At 40.6% G+C, this 21,885-nt stretch overlaps 1 protein-coding gene across 3 annotated transcripts in view; it reads right to left on the bottom strand.

Annotated features, from left to right (window-relative positions):
- Positions 1-21,885, bottom strand: part of dgkg (diacylglycerol kinase gamma) — a 121,315-nt gene that overhangs the window by 22,690 nt on the left and 76,740 nt on the right. For all 3 annotated transcript variants that reach the window (XM_023336820.1, XM_023336821.1, XM_023336822.1), the window contains 3 exons: positions 14,061-14,125; positions 4,873-4,963; positions 1,228-1,429 (listed from right to left, as the gene is read on the bottom strand). In XM_023336820.1, coding sequence (XP_023192588.1) covers positions 1,228-1,429; positions 4,873-4,963; positions 14,061-14,125 — 358 coding nt within the window. The remainder of the gene's footprint in view (positions 1-1,227; positions 1,430-4,872; positions 4,964-14,060; positions 14,126-21,885) is intronic.

Raw genomic sequence — 21,885 nt, 5'->3', positions numbered from 1 at the left:
CAGAACTATGACTATGAACTTTGACTATGAGCAAAGCCAATAATAAACTTCTTCCAAGGTGAATACAGAAGTGGTTCACAATTAAAGAAACAAATTATGAATTAAGAGCGAATGGTTAATTTAAAAGATTAAAGATCATAATGAATATTAAACATAAAGGTACTTCTGTTAGAGGGATTCAGGTGTGTAATAATTGTAGGTAGGAGTTAAAACTGTGTTTTTGGACTTTTAATGTAAAAATAATGTCTTAAAGTAATACCATTAGGTTTGATCATGTTTTCTTTTAGCTGGGGATATGTTTAGAAACATATACAGGAAATAATCTACTGCTTTGATTTTTAATGATTCTGTATTTATAAAAAACACACATGCTTCTGCCTACATTTTTTTCATTCTACACGTGTTCTTGCCATTGACAGGAAGATTTTGTTGTTTTTATTCCCGTGTTGTGTGTTCCTAATCGAACGGTTAAAAATGACAAAAACAAAAATAAATAGAATAATTCTTACCACATTTTAATATCAAAACCTAATCCTTTGATTTATTTGTTCCATGACCTAAACTGCTCTACTTACTGCTAGAAAGGCAGCTAGAAATACATTTTCTGGTGGATTTTCCACAGGCAGGTCTGAACAGCAAAGCAGAAAACGCGTCTCTGTTTACACAGCCTCTTATGTAACCTACTGTTTACTGAGGACGCTGTCGTGTGACGCAGCGTTGGAGGTTATTTTATAGATTCATGGACATCAGCTTTCATCACTTCCTGTTCCAGGAGGCTGTTGTATTACTGTCTGATGAATATGGCCTATAGATGATGGGTGTTCTTGTATCTTAGTTTCCTGGCAACAGCTCAGCATTTTTCTTTTAATCACCTTGACATTCCAGCTTCTACATCTGACTAACTGTCTGCATTTACTGATGATTTCTTCATTGCTTGGAAACTTTTATTCAAGACCCGACAGGAGGAATATTTCTATTTAAATTAAAAGAGGTTTCAAACAGAATCAAGCTCTGCTTTTGTGACTGAATGTTAGCGTTAGTGTGTATTGAGGTCTGATTGGTGTCAATCGACCAATAACAAAACGTTTAGCATTTGCTGTTGATAATTGTTGAAGATTTGTAGATGAAATTGAGAGGAGTTGTTTTTTAACATAAACTAACTGAAATCTATAGTTAGAGTGAAGTGAGTCCCAGCCGCCATGTTGGACTTCGCCCTCAGTGACTCACCCTGAACGCAGAACTTGAGCTGTTTAGGGTTTGTGACGGTGCTGCTGGGCATCTTGTCTGCAACCTTCTTGCTCATTCGGCTGTAGGACCTCCTCTTCTTCGTCTCTCCCCACAGGTTGGAGCCACCGTGCATGCTGGGAATGTTCAGAATAGCGATGCCCTCTAAGGATGTATTGCTGAGGTCCAGGACGATCCCGTCACACTGCGGAGGCAGAAATACGACACATTCATTTTCATAATCGAAGGCTTATTTTTCCGTTCTGTGCTAGATGAGGAAACAGCTCCAGAGTCTAAAACTGATTTAAAGAAATTCTATAATGGAAATCCTCCTAATGCATTTATTTGGTGGCCAGCAAACAACATAATGTACTAAGCAGTTACATTTTAATTCTGTCTAAATTATAGCTAATGAAGCAGACAAATATATAATCCATTGTCAAAACGGTCGTACAGATATTGGAAAACATCACCAACAGGCACTAAAACACCATCTGGAAAACAAAGCAACACATCAAAACACCAGCAGCAGTTTAACCATAGACTACATTATTCTACAGTGGACACTTGAGTTGCTCAGGAACTCCTCTGTATACCAAAGTACTGCAGAGTCGGATTATTATTTTTTCATTTGTTCATATTTTTATTGTCATTCTGTAGCACTTTGAGATTTACATGTTAAGTGTGTATACATACATTTCATTATTTTTATTATTATTAACAATAATACTATGATTATTATTCCCTGAGTAAAAGTATTGATAGCCGTATCAACATTGCTCGACTATACGTAAAAGTTGCACCATCAAAGGTTTACTCAAATACTAAAGTACTTTTGAAAATACGTAAGTATTCAAAAGTCTAAATTATATTTTCTATTATCAGTGCATGACTGTATTGTTAGACTTAGACTTAGACTGACTTAGACTGACTTTATTATCATTTTGCATGCACAGGGTGTATACAGAACGAAATTTCGTTGCATACGGCTCAGGACAGTGTTTTGAGCTTCCAATGTTGTGACGTGACTCCAGAATAAAATAAAATACAGTATAAAATATGAATATAAATCTAAATATAAAATATAAAGTGCAGGAATGACAGTAAATGACAGTTTCCTCAGTGTTTTCACAGAACCTTCTAAGTTGCAGAAATCACCTGATGATGAACTGCCATGTAGAACCACTCTGCCCATCCCCACTCCAAAAAAAACAACCCTTTTTTTCTCCCCAAAAACAACAACAGTATCTATAACTAACAACATAGACACAGAAGTCTACAAACATCAAGCTAAGAAGCTTGCCACACTTAATGAGAATGATGTAATTCCAAATCCCAGGTGTGAGAGGTGATTGTGATTGGTCCATCTTCTTGTGTGGAGCACAGTGTGTGGATAATTGCATTTCCGTAAAGGAGAACAGGAACAGCAGAGAACAAAGCTACGCTGACCCAAAAGGAACGAGTAACAACAGGCTTCCTAGAAATGTAGTGGAGGGATAAATCATAAATTCTCCAAAAAAATAAATGCTCAAGTAAAGTCAAGATACTCAAAAATGTACTAAGGTATCATATTCAAATAAATGTACTCTGTTACTGTCCACCACTGGAAACAAAATTTCTCTGAGAACAACCATATATATATATATATATATCAAACTGAAGTCTTGATGTGAATCAGAGTGGGTCAGAAATGCTCCAGATATCACAGCTGCTGCTGAGCTGTGACCATTCACACCTGACCATCATCACCTTCATCTGCAGCTGCTGCCATATAAGGTCAGATCTTCCTCCTGGACACTGTCAGCTTGTTGTGAAAGAAAATACTGTAACATCTTCAGGCTGTCTGCGGATCACTGTCTGTTTTCTCCTCGGACCGTCAGCCTCGCGTCACATCCCCATCCTGACCTGCCCCACCTGGGTTCAGATTCTCTCGCTTCGACCCCTCTGTCGAAGCAGAGAACTTGTGACTGAGCCACGAGTTCCAGTCCTCAGTCGGACCCTGAGGACTGGAACCGCCCCATCGGCCTGACTTGAACACACAGACCTGACCCTGACCTGTCTGACCTAGATTAAACTGTTCCCAATAAAGTGGAGCTTTTGCTGTCATTGTGTCCATCAGTGCCTGAAGCATGTCACCAGAACTGTGCAATCTAAGAGTTATACCTTAGAAGGATCATTTCACTGAAAAACAAGGCTTACTTAGGGTTCAAGTAAATGTACTCCATTACTTAGAGTTAGGGATAATCGTTTTTAATTTTAAATGGTGAAGATGGTATGTTTTCTGTACCCTTGAGGTATAATTGTAAATATAATAGGTCTCAGTAAAGACCAAATAGTCTAGGTAGATTATAAACCATATAATTGCACATTTTGACATTTTAACCATAAATGTGCTTAATGGAAACATGACAATTTAGAAAAAAACTTGTTTTCGAGTATTTTTGGCCGAATCGAAATTGTTTAATTTCACAAAACTGCAATGGATACCCTTATTTTTCCACATCGTACCAGTCACATGACCAATAACCGGATGTTACCACTGTCTTCTTCTTCAGTTACCACTGAAGAAGAAGACAGGAAGTAGTAGGAGGATGATGGGATGGCATGTTTCTTATCGAGTGAACAAAACTTATTCACGTGTGATTTTAATAGCTTTCACATTTAATGGAAACACTGTAATTGTGAAATTGTGTTTATTCGACATTAGTTGAATCCTGACCAGGTTTTGCACACATTTGTAATGTAAACTCAGCTCCTGTATGAAGGGTCAGGCTTGAACTAACATGGAACGCTGAGATCTTATGTGTCATGTCATACCAGACAGAGCACAAACAAGCCCCAGCAGCTTGAGCCGCACTCTGACTGGCAACCTGGACCGATTTCACATGTCACATCTACGCTCCTGTTCTGGGGGAAAATTATTCTGCATAATTAAATGTCAAGGACCTCTGAGCATAAATGTGCCTGTGGGTAACTCGGAGAGAGAGAAAAAAAGAAAGACCGCATTTATTTAAATGCGCGATTGGAGCCTTGCATTCAGGCCCTCCATCAGATTCTGACCTTCATCAGGCTGCACACGGCCTCACTGTGTGAGAGCCGCAGCTCTTTGTTAGGAAATGGTGGAAGATGCAAACACGTTTCATACAGCAAGTGTGAGCAAGTCATGCACATGGTGTGGCACCACATTTGTATGGACTACCTGTGCCAGCTGGGTCAGAGACAACAACAAGCACACCCAGACTCCCATGGAGGCGGATGAGTGAGGACACAGTACTGCTGACATGATTATTTTGTCTGTTATTGTTGATCTAATTACGGTGACAGATTGGCAAAATGGCGTCCTGCCTTCTTAGATGAACAAGGACAGGAAAATGAGGCCGTTGAACCACGAGTTCATTCCATCTACAGCTGAACAGAAACAGTCAGCTCCATGTAGACCAGGAGGCAGAGGAGAGACTGTGTTCAGTCCCCTTTGGCAAAAGAACCAGCCATCACATCAGCCTGGCCTGGCCGTCCTGAACAGATCCACAGCTCTAGGTGGGACTGGACCGTAAGACCCTGTGAGATCTTCTGAACCAAGCCCAGATTATTTAAAACACTCTTTCTTCACTTAGTCTCTGCTCATGTTTTGAAGGAACTCTGACTCACCTCCAACTCTATGCATTCGTTGAGTTTCTTGCAGGTGGCGGATATGGTCTCAGTGGTGCCAAACTCAAAGTACCACAGCTTGTTCTTCATTCTGCAGGTCAGGAAAAGATACAGTGCGTTAGGAGACAAACCACCGTCCTGACTCAGCCCCCATGTGCAGCTTTGTGACCCTGATGTTATTTAGTATACAGCTGTCACACAGAGATGCCCGTCATGGTTCTGGGTCATCTCACGTTTTCTGACAGCTCAGAATGCCCAGTGGGGGAGGGGAGTCATGTGACCTGGGAGGTCTCTGCTGTTCGAACGATGGAGACATTAGCAGCTCCATAATGAATGACAGACAGGTTGACCCCCCTCTACAAAGCTGAAACAAAGTAGAGTGGCTCCTCTGGCTCTGGACTCCTACCAGATTCAGAGGAAACAGGTTTTTTACCCAGGGACATACAGACATCAGCAGCTAGATGTGTTGTCTGTTCCAATGAGATCTACCAGCTTTTTCTTTGAGATTTGTGTCATTTAGGGCAGGAAAACGATAGTAAGGCAGGGAATTGTGCATTAATCTAAGGCACTGGTATTTGTTTACCATTAGGGAATGTTTTACTGTTAATATCTTTGACAATATTTTACTCACTGTAAAAGTGCAACCCCCGATTTACACTGCTTTCGTCTCCGGTCTATGGCACCGTGCACATCGTCATCAAAATCTGCACCAATCCAATTTTTGCCAGACGGCGCAAAAGGTTTGGAGTTAATCTCCAACAATCACACCCCTCCAATACCAAACACACAAGCACAAGATCGGTATTTTGGGTTTCACTTAATTTTCCTTGAACTGTGCGAACTTGCGTTACAAACCAAGTGATCAACAAGTTGTATCAAAACAGAGAGGACAGACAGATTCTATTGGTAGTCTAGACCTTCACCAAACCAGTCAACTTCAAAGCACCGTAGACAGTGGCAAAAAGCTGAGTTTTTGTGTGAACAAAATGTACGTTGCTATTCAGAAATACAAAACTGGAGATTTGGGAACGTCAGTGTTATGTAACAAAAATGACAAGAAAGCACAAAATTTCACAGCATTTTCAAGCATCGGACAGAACTTTATGTTCGCAAAAGTCTGTTTTTAAATGGCTGTGATTATTATTAGGAAAAAAAAACTGACAGGACATCCCTGCTTCAGAGGTAATGTCAAACATTCTCCTTTCTTACTTGCCTGAAAACTGTGATTATATGAAGACTAATTACCATTTCCTAGATTGTACTCGTTCTCCTCCTCTTATCCTTTGGCACTAATTTCTGGTAACGGTGAAAATATCCCGCTGAGAAATGACTCAAAAGCTGACACATCATCACCTCTAACTGATTCCTGGTACATAAACAATGTTAGCATTTACCAAAGGTCAAGCAGAAGTCACAAGACTTTATTTTTAATGCTTTTCAGTAAGAACAAAAATATAAAACACTAATTTAAAACATATAAGTACACCTTAAGTAGAAAGTAAAGAGAGCTTAAAACATAAATTCTTATTTTGAAAGATTGTTATCTGTAAAAATGTTTAAAATGTAACATTTTCTGTCCACTTTACCACTGTGCACTAGTTAAAATACACCTAGGTTTTTGGTTTAAAGTAGAATATGCGAAAAGAATACATGTTTACTAAATCTTGCGAGGTACTGAGTTTGTGTTGTTCACTCACAGAAGTGTTAATCTTAAATCTTCAACTGGATGATCCTGAAATGACTCCCGTTATTCTGTGTGAGACTCAGTTTCTCCATTCATCTGTGGTTGGTTTCCAATGTAACGCAGAACCTTCCTTTGGTAAACTTAGACCTGATGTCCATATGAATTAATCTAGATCACTGACCTCACTGACCTCACTGACCCCGATTTCACAACAGCCATGAAGGGAGGAGCTTGAGGGGACTCTGAAAGGTAGAGAGGTCATGCTTCATTAATCATTAGGGATTAATGAAGCTGTGCTAAGGCACCTGAACAGTGTTTTCACAACAACAAGGCATTACTGCAGAGCAAGCTAACGGACCAAATGTGTTCTGGGACTGAGTGGCTAACCACAGCCAGGGGCTCTGCACTGGAAGGTCATAATGAGAGATTAAAGCATCATTCCTCTCACTGGGTGTTTTTTGAAAGATTATTGAAGATCCTTATTGCCCCAGGTTTGAATTAGTTTTGTCTCAGAAACATGGGAGTGATGGCAGAATGGCTTAAGCCTCCCTGTTGCATTCACTGTGCATAGGAGACGGGGAAAAACATGAGCTAATTGCATTTTTTACAGATGGTCTCAAGTGGAAGCGGCTTAATGAGGTTAGGCAGTTTGCCTCGCCAAGAATCACAACTGTTCCTAATTGTGATCTCAACTACGCTTCTAATCCTCTGATTTGACAGCAGCACAGCTTTCTGGGGAGGCATTAAGGTGAAAGAGAAAGTAGGACAATTAGAGACAGAAAAATGAACAGTTGTGCTGAAGATATTGCGGTTATATATTACACAAAACAAATGTTTACATTGCAATCCCAAAGTGTTCGGCGTTTGGTGTGACACTTGTAGAAAGTGTTCATGTTCTGAGGATTGTGTTCTCTCCTCCAAGGTGGAGGCACCCGCAGTATACATGGCTGTTATGGCAACACACGTGTTTCCAGCATCAGCAGTGTCTGCATGCCAATCCGCTGCTCTTGGTCATTAAATAAGTAGCTCATCATTAGCCATTTCTGTGAATGTACTTCGAAAAAAACAAACAAAAAAATAACAAAAACATATCCAACCAACCAGATCCGTTCTGAAATGTTTTAACTGCTAGACCAGCAGCTGACCTTGTGTGATGCAATGAAGATAAAAAGACATTAAGGAGCTCTAATTTATTTAGAACTTCCCATTAAGGTCATTTTACAAGAAATCATTGCTGGGAAGGAAACATTTTCTGTTTTGTTATATTATGCAACAGGTAATGTTTAGGCCTTAGTCAGATATGAAACTGAATAGATTTTTACATGATTTTGTGAGTATCTTGTTTGAGTGTTTGTATTTCGGTTAATTTGCCCTCCTTGTGTCACGTTGTTCACCATTATTGGTTCCAGCTGCTCCTCATTTCCTGATTATTTGTGTCCGTATTTAACCACCTGGGCGGTCGGTTCCTGACCGGGTCTTATTGTCGCTCACCTGCCTCTCTGTTGTGTCTGAGTGCTTTTCTGGATTTTTGACCACTTTAAATCCTTTCTTCTACTTCACCCTGTGCCTCCACCGAGACTCTTGCTCATCACCAAACCCACTTCATGACAAATTTGGCCTTTCACCAATGTGTAAACTCTGGTTAATATAAATGTGACCTTGGGGGTATAGTTTCTGTTATGTGTGGAGAACCTTAAATCCTCTTTTTACCAGATCACACAGATATGTTTGTAAGAATTATCAGAGGCACTGTTGCAAATTAAATACAGTTTATTAATTTCATGAGTTCCTTTGGACAGAGATAGTTTATTTTATTATACAAAATTGACCACATTAAAAGCAAAAGTCTATGATGGCCCTGGAAACCTCAAGCTAAGAGACAATTAAACCCAATTAAATAACAGACTGTTTGGGGGAGGAATAATAAGAAAACACAAATACAACTAAATGCACCTAAGTGTTCCCCAACAAAAACACACTCACACAAAAAGCCCTGGTGATACAGCAAAGGAAAGAAAAACTCCCCTTCCACTAGTCTCCTCAATCTGAATAAAATAGCTTGGGACCCAGGGACAGCATAGGTCCTTTTTTATTATTTAAAACAAGCCAAAAGGCTAGACAATAAAAACTCCCCTTCCTTCAACAAAACTAGCCAAAAAGAAAATACTTTTAATCAATAATAACTAACCCCAAAAAAGGAAAGAAATTCTAAACTAAAGCAAAAACTGAAACAGTAGCAGGCCAACCTTCTTTAAAGCAAAACCAGTCAATGGTGCTCTGTACGTCACTCGCTAGAAGTATCTCTCCTCTGTAGGAATCATCAGCCTGGGATCTGATCTCTTCAGCGATCTACCTGCTTTTAAATGCAACTGCTGATTACCTGTCTGGCTAATGAACCAGCTGTGCTCTGTCACAGCGTCTTCCATATATGGGCAAAGGAAGAATGCGCAACACTATACTTCCGGGACAAAATGCCCCGGCTATATAAATAAAAACGCTTCAAAATAAAAACTCTGACCAAAGTGGAGATTTGCAAACTCTGCTTATTTGCCGTTGGACGTTGGAAAGCAGAGATTCAGAGGTCAGCGCATAAGAGTTTACAACAAATAATGCTGCTGCTCGCGTTCTCACTAAAACCAGGAAGATAGAGCACATAACACCAGTTTTAAAGTCCCTCCACTGGCTCCCTGTAGCTCAAAGAATAGACTTTAAAATACTGTTGTTAGTTTATAAATCACTGAACAGCTTAGCACCACAATACATTAAAGATCTGCTGTTGTTGTATCAACCTTCCAGATCTCTCAGGTCTTCTGGTTCTGCTCTGCATCCCCAGAACCAGAACCAAACGAGGAGAAGCAGCTTTCAGCATCTATGCACCACAAATTTGGAACAAACTTCCAGAAAACTGTAAAACAGCTGAAACACTGACTTCTTTTAAATCTCAACTAAAAACCCACCTGTTTAGTATTGTATTTGAAACGTAATCAATTACAAATTTATTGATGGAACTTGACTTAATGCTTTGTTTTGATTATTGATTCTATATTGCATTGTGTTTCTGTGTTTGTAATGATGTAAAGCACTTTGAAATGCCTTGCTGCTGAAATGTGCTATACAAATAAAATTTGATTGATTGATTGATTGATTAATGTGTCACTGACGTTATAAATGTGACCATATTTACTGTTTGACCATGACTGCTATCAGAGCAGAGATGTTTATGTTTTTTATATTGCTTTTTTGTATTTCTGCTTGTTCGTTTTTCAAGTCCAACTGCTCCAATAGTGTTAAGTTGCAAAGGCAAGAACGCTTGGGGGTCACATGATCAACATGTTGCCACTGGCGACAAAGAAGAAGAAGACAGGAAGTGATAGATGGATGATGGCGAGGCATGTTTAATGACTTCTAACGTGAACAAACTCCTTCATGTGTGATTTTAATGGCATTTCTTATCTAATGGAAACAGCCGTTGTAAAGTTTAGTTGTTTTTTTTCTAACATTAGACAAAATGTTACGCACATTTGAGCTCAGGCAGGTTTCTGTGCAGGAAGGTCGTCTTCCACACACTTCACTCAGAGCCTTGGCTGTGCAGACACACTGACAGCCTGATGGAACAGAGAGCCACATTACGTCTGTCCTCCTGCCCAGACGCCGGCTCCACATTGCTCTGTGTTTGTCCTGCACCTGGTCTGGAGTGGGGTGAGGCGCCAGGTCACTCCACCCGCTCTGCCGGGTCAGGCCTGCTAACATTTCCGCCCCATGTTGGACGTCAGCAGGAGTCTGTGTCGGGCGCTACGTCAGCACGGGGTTAAACGTGTGCAGGGAGGGAGGAAGTCTGCATGCTCCTGTTCCACTTTCAAACATCACAGAGCTTCATATTTAGCTTCTAACCTTTGAGTGTTCACAAAGTGACACGAGATAAGATCAGGAATTAAATTCACATTCGGTTAATCAGAAACTCCAGTTGCTCTAATGGACAGAAAAATAACACACTTCCTATCACATCACTCAAATAAATTCAATCAATATATTGTAAAATTAACTTATGTGAGCTTTACATCATGTTGTAATAGTATTCATCATGTTACCTTCAAAAACATACCTCGAGAGTTGGCTTAATTTTTTTTATGCATGTTTAAGAAATGATGTTATCAACCATAACTTTTCTAAGACACTGAAATGCAGATATGCCAAAGTTTGATGAGAACATTAGACATCTGTTATTGAAAATAAAAATTTGATCATTATCGTACTTGATTAACAACTGGGAAAAAGTACTTTTCTGCAGTTTAATATTAAACTATGTTGTCCTCCATTAAAACTGATGCATTCACTTGCAGTCAGAAGCTGTATAAAACAGAGACTGGACTCCATGTGACATGTCATTAGTGTGCAGTGGCTCTTTGAGCTCTACAGGCCGGGTGTGAGGAGTCACACTCCTTCTGTCCCAACAGACCCCTGGGTGAGGAAGGGGTGAGACTAGAGGGGGGTGAGAAGCAGAGCAGCAGAGTGCCTGTGAGGAGCCCCCATGCTGGCAGCGTGGAGCGCTGAGTGACGGCCAGGACAATAAAGCTAAGTGCTACATGAAGCCGTGGGCCTCTCTCAGGGGTCAAAGGTGATTTGTCATGTGCACCCGCAGAGGACAAGCTGCTCCTTCTGAACACTGACTCGTTTCAGTTCACACCACTGTCAAAGTGGAGGGAACCGTTCCCAGCCAAAACATCAGTCAGGTCTTAATAAAACAGTCACAGTTGTCCGTCAGCTCTCTGCTCTATTGGCAGAACAATGGGCCCAGTGTTGGCTTACTGTAAACACTGTACAGAAGGCAGTTGGTGCTATTTTCTGAAACACGATGTCAATAATGTGTGTTTAGTAAACATTTGCAGCAATTTCATTAATGACAGAGCTCTGCAGCTTATCATCTTAAATCTGTGTAGTTACATGTGTTAAGTAAGCCACATTCTCCTTATCACATCTTTAAACCATTTAGCAGATACAAGCAGAGAACACACGTCATGATTTCATCCCTCAGAGCTAAAGAAGAAACTACGGAGCTTTCCTTTTCTTCTTCCTTCTCTTGTCTCATTCTTCTCCTTTAATTTCCACAGACTAATTAACTTGGGAAGAAAACAGCAGCATGCTTTGTGTTCCGTGTTGTTTGCATGATGACAACATGGAACACAACAGGCTCCTATGGGACTCACCGGCATTCAAAACAAGCTATGATATTTCACTCTCCTGTTGGAAGATGACTACGCTTTGTAACTGCAGTCAGTTAAGGTTGAAGTTACCAAAGCTGGGGTCAAGGCCCCACTTGGGGTCATGAATATGGAAGTCTAGGGTCTTAGGGTATCCTTAGAAATTAAGCTACATAGCAACAATGATGAAAGCTTATGCATTTTAGAAATGTTGTAAAAGATTTTAAAAAATCAGCTCCGGAAACTAAGTTAAAGAAACATGCTGGTCAGTATATTGGCTGTTGATGCTGGTTGTGTTATCATCGCACTGATTCTTTACTGACTCTGCAAAAATCCTTGTGTGTTTTACTAAGAGTCAGAGTTATGACCCTCTTACTTTCTATCCTGTGGGTCGGAAGCTGGGATGTTTGGGAACCAAGGAGTTAAGGTGATGAACTGGAGTAAAGTGTTGCTGTCAGCAGAAGGACATCAAGAGCTGGAGCAGCAGCTTTCTGCCGCAAAACTGCTGAAATGCTGAGCTGGTGCTCAATGAACTGAACTTGTTCTAACATTGATCTATCTGTGTTCTTTGTATGTAGAATGCACTGCTGCCCTGCAGCAGGAAGGTCCTGGGTTCAAATCCCAACCTGGGTCTTTCTACAGCTTGCATGTTGTTCTCCCTGTGAATGCGTGGGTTCTCTCTGGGTACTCCAGCTCCTCCCACAGTCCAGAAACATGACTGCTGGGTTAACAGGTTCCCTAATTGCCCCTTGTATGGTGGTGGGTGCAGGATTGTTTGTCTCTATGTTGCCTAGCAATGGACTGGTTATTTTATCCAGGGTTGTTACAGTTAACAAAAGCTAGCAGAATAAAATTGAGAAAACATTTTTGTTAACTGAAATAAATAAAAACAGTAATTAATTTAGAAATAACTTTAACTAGATGGAACTATACTGTGCGTTTATAAAACTAATTAAAACATACTAAAATTATAGACAGAAGATTCTTACCTTTTGTGTTTATGACCTATTTATTAGCCTTTCAAACTCATGTGAAGTCTACAAAACATCGACAGCAAAAGTTGGGAGAAAACTCCAGAGATGTTAAATTTTCAAAACGGTATTTTCTGTTGAGTATTCATTATGCAATCAAATTATACGTAATCACAAAAATGTCAGTAAGTTTGACCTTTTTGAAATCTGCACTTAAAAATGAACCAAAACATGAACAAACAAAAACTACTGCAAGAGGCTAAAGACAATCTATTCTTTTTGTACATTGGTCTGTTGAATGATCAACACAAGCAATATCTCACTTCACGCATTGATTAGATCTGATATTTTCTACTATGTGTAGTGATAATGTTAATCTGAATTATAATACTTTGCAGATGATTGAATTTATTTTACAAAAACAACATCAACAGGCCTGCTGTGTCTTTCAAGCCATTATATGATTTCCTGTTTATTTAAATGTAAAGTAGGAAGTTAAGTTAAACACTGATGCTCACTGTGAGCAGCTATGGTGTAAGGGGATTATTTACATCTGACTTCCTTTAAATATTTCCAAAATAAAATTCTTTGTGGACCAATTGGAACAGAACGTTTCTTTATGTAAAGATTATTTTTTCTGCAAAACAGAAAAAAATGTATAAAAACGTCTGGGCTAGTTTAATTTAACACCACCTGATTAATACAATTACATACAGAAATATGTTACAGTGATTAAATATTTAGAACAAATATTGAAATCTAGTATTTGTTATTGGTCCTCAGAGGAACCAGTATGAGTTAACAAGAAATCTGAAATGACAGCATTCTGTTTCATATCTTTTAAGTTTAGTCTGAAACACCAGAGTAATAAAATGTGTGACTTGATGAAGCTGTTACTGTGACAGATTGTTGCAGGGTAACTGTATGTTCTGCAGCTTGTCCTTCCTCAGATATTTCTTTACATCCTCTATATGGATCACTGTGACTCTCAGCCCTGACCTTCCTCAGGCAGCTTGGAACATTATATAACTTTTAATTAGACTGCTATGTACTTGCTCTCATGGCTGGCCATTTAAAGCTACTTCTGTGCTATTAGGATGACTCAAATCTCCACTTGTGTCATATGTGCTACAGCCTATCTTTATTTCACTCTCAAGACTTCCAGACCAGAAGCCTGATTTCATATTTAGTTGAGAACATCATCTCGACTGGACAACACAGAGGAAGTGACGAGTTTCTGTTGAAGTCACAGAAAGTCGTCATTCCACAGTGCTCCAAATGAAGTGAAAAGCAGTTTGGACTCCCGTATCAATGCTCCAGATCGAATCCACTAACCTGCTGTTGAACTTCTCTGGGTGTTTTTCTCTCATCAGATGAAAGCGGTGGGCGATGGAGGCATCCTGTGTGAAGAACAGGAGACAACATTAGCAACTTGACACCCTGGTGCCGATAGCGTCTCAAACAGCATGGCCACAAAGCAGCCAATCCAGGAGCACCATTCATTATCCTTGCCATTAATTAGTTGCTCCATTAAGACCAATAGTACAGAAGACATTAACTTCTATGGTAGTGCAAAGACCGTTTCCACTGTGTGTATTAATGCATATTAAGGTATATTTGGTGTGTGAACTAAGGAAGTAGGCAGTTCTAAGCTTTTTGTTTTAGAAGGGGTTTTAAGTATTCGTAGATTTAAGCTATTAATGGTTGGCTGCGATCTTTAACCTCAGTGAATTCCTGGTGTCTGCGGCATGCTATGCTGAGATTTGGCAAAACAGTATGAAACTATGCAATGCTATAGTTGACAAAACTTTGACAACTCTGCAGCAGTTGTAAAGAAAAAACCTGATGAGACTCCACAATAACAGTCCATGGAATTTATGGAACTCATATAAACTCTGACAGATTCAAAGTTGCTATTGTTGCTATGTAGGAGCATTAAATTAAAAGTAAAGGCCCAAATATCACCAAATGATTTTGGACTAAAGTACAGAAACCATCATCCCAGACACTTCTAGGACTACAACAGATTTTCAGTCAAGAAGTTTTTAGTGCTGCACACAATGCCTGCTGAAAGAATATTTTACTGTTTTGACTTTGCCAAACAATACGTACCAATTCTAGCAATTCTCCTGAGAAAAGTGGAGAAATATCCCGCAACATCAACGTCAGAAGCAATGGGTAATGTACAACTTGCTACTGGATATTAGTATGGGTTTCCATTCACATGAGTCTGCATGTATATTTCTGAGCATGTGTGGATTAAACTCCACAAAACATTCCACTTGCACCCAAATATGTCGTATAATGGCTCCACAAATTAAAAAAATCATTAAAGGAACCAAATTAATTTAATTAACATGAACTTAAACTAAGAACTGTTTCTGGTTATTTTCACTTAGTGACTCACAAACAAACCAGTTGGAAAATTTCCTGGCAGTTTAAGCAGTAAATGTTTGGAACACGGCTGTGCAGAAAGAGCTCTTAAAGCCATCAAGATTTTATTCACCATAAAGATAATAAACCCCTAAAAAACTGTGGCATTTCTGTTGTAAAGTTGATCAAAGATGATTGGTCTGGTAAACTCCTCCTAACAACGGAATGTTAAAAGCAGCAGCTAGAGGTCAGAGGTTGGTCTGAATGCAGCTCCGATGGGATCTAACCTCCTCCTCCCATGTGTTTAACCTCTGACCTCTGGGGCAGGGGTGAATGTAAGCCTGATGAGTCACCAGAGCAGCCTCAGACTGACCTCACAAAGAGAAAACACCTCCAGTATCATACATATTCAACAATTAACATTTTTCTTTGATACAGGCTCAGTTCTTCAAAGGCCTTAATGACATCCAATAGTTAGATCAGGGGTGCAGAAAAAACGTCTTGAGACCAAGATCTACTTTTACTCTCACCAGTTGGCTGATATCTACCACATGACATGGCACTGCACCAAGAACTACTGAAGAAAGGGCATGAAAACCTCCAAAGAAAAGTGCAACTGCCTTCTTCACAAAATATAAACGAATATGGAGTAGCGTCAGATTTTAGTGATTTCTATTGATCTTTGGTAACATGCCATTTGTACCTCTATTGTTAGACTCTTGTGTTTGTTTTGGTTGTATTTACCCAGAATGCCCTTCTCTATAGTCCTCTTCCTGCTTTTGGAGCAATCTCCGGTCCTCTTGGCGTTCACATATTCATTCTAACCTCACCAGACTTCATTTTAACCAAACCCAGACCTTGGGTTGTAGGAAAACCACGGTTTACTCTTGGTTCGCCTCAGAACTATATTGTGCATTCACACCTCCACAAACAAACCAGACCATCTAGACCAGGGGTGCCCAAAGTCAGCCCTCAATGTCCTGCATGTTTTAGTTCTCTCCCTAGAGGAGGTAACAACCTCCTCAGCATGTCAATGTTCTCCTTAGGCCTCTAATGAGCCATCAATTGATGCAGGTGTGCTGAACCAGGGAGAGAACTAAAACATGCAGGATGCCGGCCCTCCAGTACCAACTTTGGGCACCCCTGATCTAGACAAACAAACTAGGGTTTGAACTAAACAGGGCTGGTATGAATACATCATAAGAGTTCTTTCCTAATGGTGCAATAAAATGCACAAACCAAAAACAAAAAAATCATATAAAAATACAAGATTTGTCACTCAGCAGATGTCCTACAATACTTTGACTCATTGCGAAGAGAACAGAATCCATTGTGATCTTCTAAGTCAAGCAACGGAAACACAGACATGCTCACAGTGGATGGGATGAGCTGAACACAGCAGGCCTAATTGGCCCTGAGCTGGACCAGAGCTGCTTTTGCTGCACCCAGGCCTGAGGATGTAATGTGCTTTTCACAGATAAGCAACCACTGGACTTGCTGTAAGTTATAAATCCACTAGTTGTCAGAGGACGTCATGTGGCTAATGCAGATGTAACTCCTGGATGAGGCTCATGTGATGGAGCGGGACCACTTCACCACAACGCACAGAGTAACTGCTTCATGTCCCTCAATGAACAAAAACATCTGGTTCTTCCTAAACATCAGATATACGTCCGTCTCTTTAGACCAAATATAAAGAAAACCTTCTTCTGCTGCCTGTAAGCACTATCCCTTTAATCAAGTGCATGCTTTGGATGTGTCTGAAATCTTGAGTAACCTAAGCAAGAGAACTGAGAATAGTGAGGTGTTAAGATGGATAGCTGTGCCTAAAGTTAGCCTGCAGTGATGTCTACTCTCGCCACAGGACCCAGTATCAAATTTGGCTCAGTTAAACTGAAGATGACGCTCTATTTTAAGATCCGATGTCTGTGAGATCTCACCACTCTGGAACAGAGCAAGGCAGAGCGCCGATGTGAGCGTGAACAAACAGATGTGTGTCATCACACTCATCCACCTGTCTTGTGCCAACTCTGATTCCTCTTGTTGCAGAGAAGTGAAACACCTGCAGAGGCAGGCAGGGTGCCAGCACAGATTCTCCTGCTAATGTCCCTGCTAATAAAAATGAGCAGGGATAAAAAATAATACAGCAAACAAAGTAAAGACAGAGAATAATGGTCTGTTGTGGTAAAGAGAGAGCTGAATTAAAAAGTGAAGCTATCGATTTACCGGTCAATCTACGTTCCTACCCTCATCTATGGTCATGAGCTTTGGGTCATGACTGAAAGAACGAGGTCGCGGATACACGTGGCCAAAATGAGTATTCTTCGTAGGGTATATGGGCTCTCCCTTAGAGATAGGGTGAGAAGCTCGGTCATCTGGGAAGGACTCAGAGTAGAGCCGCTGCTCCTTCACGTTGAGAGGAGCCAGTTGAGGTGGCTCGGGAATCTGGTTTGGATTCCTCCAGGACGCCTCCCTGGTGAGGAGTTAAGGGCACGTCCCACCGGGAGGAAAGACCCAGTGAGGAAATTTCACGGATTTGTTGCACAGGTGGCATCCTATCAGTTCCACGGAGGAATTCACTGAGCTCCTGAGAGTGACCCATTTTTTCACAAATGTTTGTACAAACAGTCTCCATGTGTAGGTGATTCATCTTATACACCTGTGGCCATGGAAGTGATTGGAACACCTGATTCCAATCATTTGGGTGGGTGATCAAATAATTTTGGCAATATACTGTAACCTAGTATTAAGCAATCAGATCAATGTTAATAAACAGCAAAGCAGCTTGGTAAACAGTTTACACGTCACTATGTACCACGGATGGAGGACCAGTCTTGGGGTCTCGACTTGTTTTTTCCTGGTCTTGGGCTAGGCTTCGGTCTTGGACTGTTAAGGGAGTTAAGTTTTTGTGATTCTGACAAAAGCTATAGTGTTGAACCAGCCTTCACCCAGTTTGTCAAACCAGACTAACACCAAGACCAAAACTGAGGCATAACAATCCACGACTGGGAAAAAAACACATTGGGGTCACTCTCTGTCCCTGATAATATAGAGTTACCTGATAGGAATATATTTAGGAGCTGCAGCCAGCTTTCTCTGCTTTTTAACACCTCTCTCGTTGTGCGTTAATGTGTGTGTGAGGTTGTGTATCAAAGCATGTGCACGCTGCACCTCGTGTCTTTAGGACCAGCCAGGTGTCACTCAGCACGGTCATTCATTACGGCAGTAACCTGGCCTGAACCTGGCAGTAGCTGGCTTCCTGTCACTGATACTTCCCCTGACCTTCAGGCAGTGCCAGGACTGCTCTATCTCATAAAAATCACGCCCACACACCCCAACACGCACACACACGTCTCTGTACAGTTTCTACAGTTTGGAATATGGAACAATGACTTTTTATGTGTACTAAACTCCATAAACTGCTGTTAATATCAGACTACTTAACATCCTTGTATCTGCTCTGGTGGTAACATGTTCTCCAGTGAAACCTGGAGAACATGTTTGACTGTTCTCCAGTCAAACATGCCAAAGTCAGGGAAGGCAGCAGAGACTGGTCACTAATACTGGGAATGATCCCACAGCATAGCACATCACACATCCAGCGAGGAGCAGAGACATACAGGCACATATAAACACACTGACAGCCTGGGGTCAGCTTCCTCTCTGAAACATGAGGTCCCATCTATCATAGCTGCTGACATGGTGTCATTTCCTTCTCCCCGATTCCTCCTCTCAGATAGTTTCCAGGCCAAAGGTGAAGTCAAAGTGTTTAGGAAGCGATACAAGTGTGTTGAGTGGAACTAATTAGGGGAAAATGGAAGACAGAATAAAAACATTATCAGTGTTTGCTTGGGGAGCTCTGAAAGGTTGATCTCTTCAACATCAGATCATCCCTTTGCTTCGTTGTGGTGGAAGCGTTGATGCACACTTCAGGCTGCGTTTGTGATTTTGATCATTTACATGATCAAAACCTTCATTCAAACTCTGTAAGGCTAAAGGTGACCTGTTATGCTTCCTTGTACAGGTTAGGACAGGTCTATTGGCTACAAAACATGTTTATTACTGAACATGTTTTGTAGCCCAGTAGTTCCTAGAAAATGACATTTTAGTCTGCAATTATTCAACCGCACAGGTTTGAAAAGCAGAAGAGGAACCTCCAGCACAACCAGCAGCAAAGCAGAAAGTCGTTTGTTGATGGTAAGTCAAGAACAAAACTCGTATCTTTTCCTGCAGCCACTGTACAGCCCAAACAGTGGTAAAACCAGCTGACAAAATGTGCTGGAGCTTGGGTTGCTAGTTGAAAGCAGTACCCCCTGATTTGTGATGTTTTTTGAAATGGCACCAAAATCCATTAACTTATTTCCAAAATGAGGCTGGGTGTTTGTTTAACTGCTTAGGCTGTTAAGAAACTCAATTGGAAGTACAAAAGCATGCAAAATATGAATTGTGCATAATGGGTCCCCTTTAAAAAATTATAATCTACCATTTTATTATGTAAAGCCTTTCTGCTCATGGCCCCTCCCCACCGGCTGCAGGTCAGCTGGCTGAAATACGGTTACTGCACTTTTTCTGCACTTACAAGAAAAACAAATTTGGATGCTTAGAAATATTTCTGGTTGTAAAAAAATCACCTAGTTTGTGATGCGAGTTGTGAATTGAACTCTTGAATGGTATTGCATCAGGGTCTATTGTTCAACATGGGGTGACATGGTAATGAAATGTGCCAATATTTCTCTACAAAGTGAGGTCTGCCTTGTAAAGTGCTGTCCAGTAGGCTGACAGCATTCCATGCTGTCTGTCAAAGAAAGTTTAGCTGTTACTATAAGGATGTGAACTTCAGTGAAATAAGCTTGACATGCTGTTGCATATTTGAAAGTCTTATTTTGAGGTAAGAAGTGAAGTGGTGTTTAATTGCGGTTTCCAAGCTTTCAAGCTTCTGCCTCACAGAGCAGCCTTCCCCACGACTCCCCCAATCAGATCCTTCAGACTAGCCAGAAGCAACTAGCAAACACCTGGTGGAACTGCGCATTTTCTGAGCTACTGCTCAGAGTAATGCTGGTAGAAATGTTGATAGATGGGGTTAACAGAGGAGCCATGTTGTGATGACTTTCTGAAGGTGGAGTTTCAGAAAGAGCAGGAGTTTTTAAAGAGACACAGATCAAATTTCAAGGTGTTAAATTATGAAGTTAAATTTCTTTTAAGTCACATTTGGTATATACAACATTTTTATAACACTGAAGGTAGTTACATAACTGTGCTAATATATGACTATATCCCTGGTGAATACATAACACTGTCTCTTTAAACAAGCAAAAAATGTTTTAAATTCTAATTTTGTTCACATAATCCCAGTAATCAGTATCATCTGGTCTGATGGACTGGATGTATTGCTTCAACTTTAACTATGATAGCACATCTTAGACCAACATAGAACCTGTTCTTGTTAACAGAGGACTTGTACAAAGTTGGATCCTGTCTCCTCATAACCTCTCTAAGCAACCCCAGTTAGAAAAGTCAGTAATGGTTGCCAAGACAGTAGATGAACTCCATGATTGATGACATAAGCAAGTTTAGAGAAGCTTAAAGCTTTTTCCGAAGTAGTAAAAAACCTGAAAGTCATATATGGAGAATCCAAAAATTGATTTTTGTCTGGTAAGATGCATTCATAGGTTGAAATAAAATACTTCACCTTCTGATTTACAGCTCTGAGCGGTTCAGCTGAGCCGGCCACATGCTCCACACTGTGTCATCCACAATTAAGTCAGTGAGATAAAGGACAGATGACTGTGGAAGCGTTCAGATTCGGCCTTGCCAGCCTCCTGTCGCTGTGGCAACCAAAAGCCCGAGCAGCAAGGTCTGGGATGGGACAGCAGGAAACACAGGCCTTGTATGGTTTGCGAAGCAGATTTGAGGTCTTAGTAACGGCGCCATCAGCGATGTGAGTCAGAGTCAGGTTTGCTCAGGTGCCGTGTGCACATAGACTCTCAGCCATCTGTCACAGCGGCTCCTGGAGGGTCAGCAATCTGCAGCCAAGTTTGGCACAGTCAAAGTTGGCATGCAGCCTCACGTAGAGAACCTTTACATTAAACCCACAAGTCAGCACTTTCTCACATCAAGCTGTCCTCTGAACAGACCAAATCCAGCAACGCTCTGGTCCCTGTTTCACATGTTCTCATTATTTTGAGAGCATTTTTTAAAAAATTGGGACACAAATATGTTGTTTGTTTGTGTGAGCCTACATCACTGTGACTGCTTAAGCAGCAGATTAGTGGGAAGATGATTGTGAGGCTGACTCAGAATAAACCCAAATCAAACAGTACGGCTTTTCCTGGCTCCTTGGATCAGGTTTGGAAAGAAACAAAACATGCTCACACACAATGACATACGCTCCTTTGTGTCAGAATGTGGCTACACAGGAAATACTTGTCATATTAAACAGTCCTGATTCTCCATAAACAAAGTTTTTCTCGAATCCACACAAGGTTAGAGTTACACACAGACCTAAATGAACATCAGTCCCACCCAGCCTCAGTGCTTCACTCTCGATTCTGTATCGTGTTTTGGTGAGTTTGTTTTGCTGTCTGCCACCACTCAGTCGCTTTCTCTAAAGTTCAATAACTAATAAATATCAGAAGGTATTTCTTCTTAATTTCTCATTGCCACGATTACTTCCCTGAGTTCTTAGTTGGAGGCGCTGAAGCTGCATTTCCATTGATCACATAATTGTGCAATTTGACATTTTGAAAATAAATTCATCCGGAAGCCTGCTAATAAAAAAAAAAATCAT

Source organism: Xiphophorus maculatus, chromosome 7 (genome assembly GCF_002775205.1).
Source record: "Xiphophorus maculatus strain JP 163 A chromosome 7, X_maculatus-5.0-male, whole genome shotgun sequence".
In the NCBI taxonomy this organism is placed as follows: domain Eukaryota; kingdom Metazoa; phylum Chordata; class Actinopteri; order Cyprinodontiformes; family Poeciliidae; genus Xiphophorus; species Xiphophorus maculatus.
This window is presented reverse-complemented; position numbering and strand designations above follow the sequence as displayed.